Source organism: Phragmites australis, chromosome 7 (assembly GCF_958298935.1).
Source record: "Phragmites australis chromosome 7, lpPhrAust1.1, whole genome shotgun sequence".
NCBI lineage: Eukaryota > Viridiplantae > Streptophyta > Magnoliopsida > Poales > Poaceae > Phragmites > Phragmites australis.
In genome coordinates, this window is record NC_084927.1 from 38,232,923 (window position 1) to 38,237,950 (window position 5,028).

The following is a 5,028-nucleotide window of genomic DNA, read 5'->3' on the forward strand; positions in this document are numbered from 1 at the left end:
TTATAAAATGAGCCTCCAAGGAGTAGACCGTGAGGACTCGACTCTTCGACTCCTTCTATGGACTCTCTTCCGTTTATTCACTCCATCCTTTTGACTCAGTGTTTTTCTCTAAACTTGAGCCTCCTAGTTAGAAGAGACTCTCACCATATTCTGTTAGGGCACATTTTTGTGCCTCAGCAAATTGAGAATCGTTCAAAAAATACAAGATTGAATAGAACACGTGAATGGGAGAATTTTATTTTTATATGTTTTAAATAAAAATTGTAAATATATACGTTCGTTTTGAAAAATTACAAATCCAAAGGGCAGCAGTTTTAAAAATAAAAAATATTATATTTCAATGCTCTCAAAATTCAAAACACTATAGAAGTAGTCATGAAAAATTCTAAAAAAACTAAATGGTATATAGGATGCTACCATCTAGCTCTCCAAAAAATTTCAAACAAAAATATGACTTTAACAATGAGAAACGAAAAAAGAAAATTTCAGAGATAGCATTCTCCTCACCATAAATTGTTTTTATATTTTTTCATTATTATTTTAATAGTGTTTTAAATTTTGAGAGGATTGTAATGTAATATTTTTTTATTTTAAAACATGTCGCCCTTCCGTGAAATGGACACACAAAAGAGAGGCGACCCATGGATGAGGCATAGAGGAAGTTCAACATAAATAAAAAACCAAATGGGCCTTGACAACATGAGCTCGCGCATTGCCGCTTGCTATGTAGGCCTTATACGTATTGGGCAAACATCGTCTCCCAAAATGTACGTGTGATCCTCTCTCTAAAAAAAACTGTTACGTATGATCATCCAACTCCATAGCCCATAGATATCAGGCGGGACGGGGAAGCCTGGACGTCGATCCGGATCAGGATCGGCCGCCGGAGCTCAACAAGTGCCAATGCGAGAAGCACCTCACGGCCACGGCCGAGGACATGGAAGCGCGGGGCGCGGCGGCTTGCCGGAGAGGACGTCGCCTTTTTTTCTCTACGTACGAGATAGAAAACTGAACTGACGTTTGATGGCAACAAATAACACAGTAATGAAGCTAATAGCCAAAACTTTTCTCGATTGGATTCTTCTCATCGATCTGTCCGCCTTTGTACACCTCAATTCACAGCTAGAACTACACCAATCGGTCGACAGGAAAACAAACTCAAACAAAAAGAGATTCCTCTGCAATGGATGCATGAGTAGCATGTCCTTGCTCTTCACATCGATGATCGATCAGTAGTGCGCTTGTGTTATCAAGGGTACATGGCCTGGAGGTGCTGATACGAGCAAGGCGCGCTCCTCCACGCCCTCGCGTGCAGTCGGAGCGTCTCCCGCGCCCGCTCCCTCGTCCTCTCGCCGCACTGCTCCGACTGCGCCACCAGGCACAGCGTCCACACCACACCGGTCTGCTCCATCTCCTGCACCACCGCCGCCGTCGCCGTGTGCTTCGCCACCGACCGCAGCACCCGCACCGCCTTGTCGGTTGCCACGTCCGACACCCTCAGGGCCTTCTTGCCAACCACCGCCACGCCCGCGCCGTGCGCCACCAGCTCGGCGCGCCCCTCCGCGCAGCCGCACAGCCGGTCCAGCGCGCCCAGCGCCAGCTCGCACGCACGGCGTTCCGGTCCGTCGAAGAGCATGTCGACGAGCACTGGCACCGCTCCGGCGTTCACCGCCTTGACGCGGTTGCGGCCCCATGACGTCGTGCTGACGAGCACGTGCAGGGCCGCCTTGGTCGCCGGCTTCGAGACCCTCTCGCGGAGCAGCTGCACGACGTCCCTGAACACCTGCTCCGGGAGGGACACCAGCCTGTTCTGTGACATGACCGCTGTCACGTCCTCGAGGAGCAGCACCGCGTGCGCCCGGGACGTGGTGTTCGATCGTTGCAGAGCGGACACAAGCGCGTCGACGAGTGCCTCGTTCATCTCAGTGACACGAACCAGGCACTGTTCCGAGAGCTGGAGCGAGGAGATGATCTCGAGCGCCTCGTCACAGGCGGCAGTACTCTCTGACTTTGTCGCCGACGCGACGAAGATGGCGGCCAGGATGTCCACCGCGCCGGGGACGGCGACGATGAGCTTCTTGTTCCGCTCGCTAACGGCCGCCACGTCCCTGAGCTCTCGCAGCGCGGCGATGAGCTCCTGCGGCGACGATCTCTTGGCGACGATCTGGGAGACCAGCGCAGCGACGCGGGCGCGGTCGACGCGGGGCTTCGGGGTGGGGACGCGCTCGACGCCGTCGTCGGCGTGGAGCGCGCACCAGGACTGGATGAGGCGTCGCAGCGTGTGGTTGGGCGTGGGCTCGCAGTCAGGCGGCACGGGCTGCTTGGTGAGCGGGCAGGTGCCAGCGGTGAGGAGCCAGCGCTCGATGCCGTCGCGGTCGTAGGTGATGCCGGTGGGGAGCGTGACGGGGTCGCGCATGATGTGCAGCGAGATGGGGCACAGGAAGTAGCAAGGCACCTCCATCTGCTGTTCCTCCTCCATTATTGCGACTAACTAACGAGACGCGAGCAATCAAGCAATGGCCGTGTCTTCTTCGTGCTGCTGCGCGTAGACTTGTGATGGTGATGGTGATGGTGCTGAGGCTGAGCTCAAGAAGAAGAGAACAATGGCGGGTGTTGTGGAGTGGAGATGTTGCGGGAGAGTGGAAGAAAGCTTTGGGAATTTGGTGTTCTATATGTGCATGAGAGGGACCAGAGGAGTGGGGGGGGGGGGGGATGGATTCAAAGACGTGTGCAAGTCCACACGGCTACCTGCCTGAATATTAAACATTAACCTGCATACGTAGACTAGTTCATTTGAAAGTCTAAACTAATAAAAAAGTGAACAATTCATTTAGGTAGTGTTTGGTTGGAGAGTGAGGTGGGATGGGATGATTCCATTCATGTATTTAGGGATGGAATGGGATGGTCCGGAATCAGATGTTTGTTTGGTGGGTGGGATGGAACGAGTCCATTTTAGATTTCGGGCTCACCGTCAGTGACCCGTCCCAAGTGGGATGGCTGCGTTCAGCTTTTTTTTTGGAACGGATCCGTCCCGAATCTTTGAAGAATATTCTCTGATTCAGAACCATCCTATCCCACTGAACTCTAACCAAACAGCTCAAAAACGGAATGGAACCGCTCCGTCCCACCCCGTCTCACGAACCAAACACTACCTTAGAGATTCACTCATGTTAGATGTGAAAATAAGAGTTGAATATAATTTTTTTTAATTACGTCCGTCAGAATTCGAACTTGAGACATCTAGCTTTGATAATATATTGAGCTAAATACAACTTTCAATTTATCCAAAAGACTAAATTGATAAAAAAAGATAAATAATTCACTTATATTTTAATATTAAAAACCTGGATGTCAGTTCAGTCATCAGTCGGTCCATGCTCGGTAGCTTATTGGTTGGTGCTAGCCTTCTACGAAAGAGACGATTCAATTAAATAAATCTGGAAATTGGTTTCTGGTCGTCTATGGTACAGTAGGACACTTTAAATTGAGGATTCTACTCTGAAAATAAACAATAAAAACATTTGTTAGGAGATGGCCGCACTGCACATTACATATACGGCAGTTTAGAAAACAAAACAATACTAGAACTTTATTTTGAGATGTTTTTTTGTACCGAAGTTATGTCTGATTTGTGTGCGAGGCATGCAGAGAAAGGTGGAGCGAGAAGGACAGATGCAGCTGAAAATAGTTGACGAAATGAGAAGAACAATAACGCGAGGTCTCCAACGCCTAGGAGTAGGGGGCCGGTGCGTTGTTCTAGTATAACTTGGTTTGTATTTCTCAATGTTCTTGGCCACCTCCTCTTGCTTGTACGTTGGACACGTAAAAAAGCCGTAACTTGTAGCTTTTTTGTGTTGCGTGGTGAATTACTAGGCAGGAACGGGGATTTTGCATAGGTAATCTCCATTGACTAACGAGGCATCTTTGACCAGTACACTTGTTTAATTAGGTTAGTTAATCCCTCTATTTATTTTATGAATTTGCAGTAGGATCGAAGCATTGACATACGCAATTGGAATAAATTAAATGTTTTGAGCAGAATTTAATTAAGAAAGAACACTAGGAAGAGAAGAGAAGCTGAATAGTGTCAAGTGAATAGGACATGAGGTGTTCCAAATTAAAGAGAAAAGGAGTGAAGAATAGGACAGGAGAAATGCCAAATTAGGCTCTGGTAAACGGTAGGTCTCGGTTTGTGGTCAATGTGCTAGGTTGATTTGTTTGTTTTGACTTAATTTCTAGATGAGACGAAGGAGAGCTAAGGCCTCGATCGCTGTCAAATCGCTCGAAAATTTGACAAAAGGAAGGCTAGAAATTGAATTCGGAGGAACGAAGAGATTAATTAAACACGTAGATCGATATTTCATCGATGTGGAGGGAAGTCAGAAGTGATGGGTATCCTAGGAGGAGGATTTGTTTCTTCCGTTTGGCTAGATGCATGCTTGTACCTACCAACCTACCTGCAACTGCAAGAGACGAAATTTGCTCAAGGTTACCGCTGCACTGCAGTGTTTGTCTTTTCATCCATCAGCAACAGCAAGCGATTCCACTGTATTTTTAGCTAACTGACCTTTCAATTTTCTGGCTCTAGCTTCAATCATACAGGTCGTCCAGGCTAATCCAACGGGCTATATATGGAGCTCTCTGGTTGCTTCCTTTGTCAGCGATCAGCTATGTACGCCTTTCAAAGGCCTTCGGTTCCCTCACCTGACCTTCAACGATGAATGGATACTCTGGTGATTTGGTATCCACAAGATGTCCTGCCTGCGATCTCGACGACAAGACTAGAAGAGGATAATGCAGGTTGCTTCCGACGACTCTTTGGAAATTGTGACGGGGCGGGAGTAACTGATACGACTAGCATCTGACTGAAAATGAGACACAGCTCTGCTTTGTGGACCGTATTATTGTTGACAGATCAAATCAACGACACAGCTCTGCCTTCAAACCCGTCGGTTGCATTTTCAGCAGGGAAGGGAAGCGAAGGGAAGGAGTGGGAGCAGGCCAGGCCTGATGGGAGTGGGAACCGAG

The 5,028-nt window shown here is 48.4% G+C and overlaps 1 protein-coding gene across 1 annotated transcript; it reads right to left on the minus strand.

Moving 5' to 3' along the window:
- Positions 1-1,010: 1,010 nt before the first annotated feature.
- On the minus strand, positions 1,011-2,640 carry LOC133923718 (E3 ubiquitin-protein ligase PUB23-like). Its single transcript, XM_062368998.1, has one exon. It carries the CDS (start codon positions 2,477-2,479, stop codon positions 1,250-1,252), a length of 1,230 nt encoding a protein of 409 aa, XP_062224982.1. The 5' UTR covers positions 2,480-2,640; the 3' UTR covers positions 1,011-1,249.
- Positions 2,641-5,028: the final 2,388 nt, after the last annotated feature.

Bases quoted from the DNA above. Each gene is read 5' to 3' on its own strand.
- LOC133923718 (XM_062368998.1), bottom strand. From the start codon at position 2,479: ATGGAGGAGGAACAGCAGATGGAGGTGCCTTGCTACTTCCTGTGCCCC.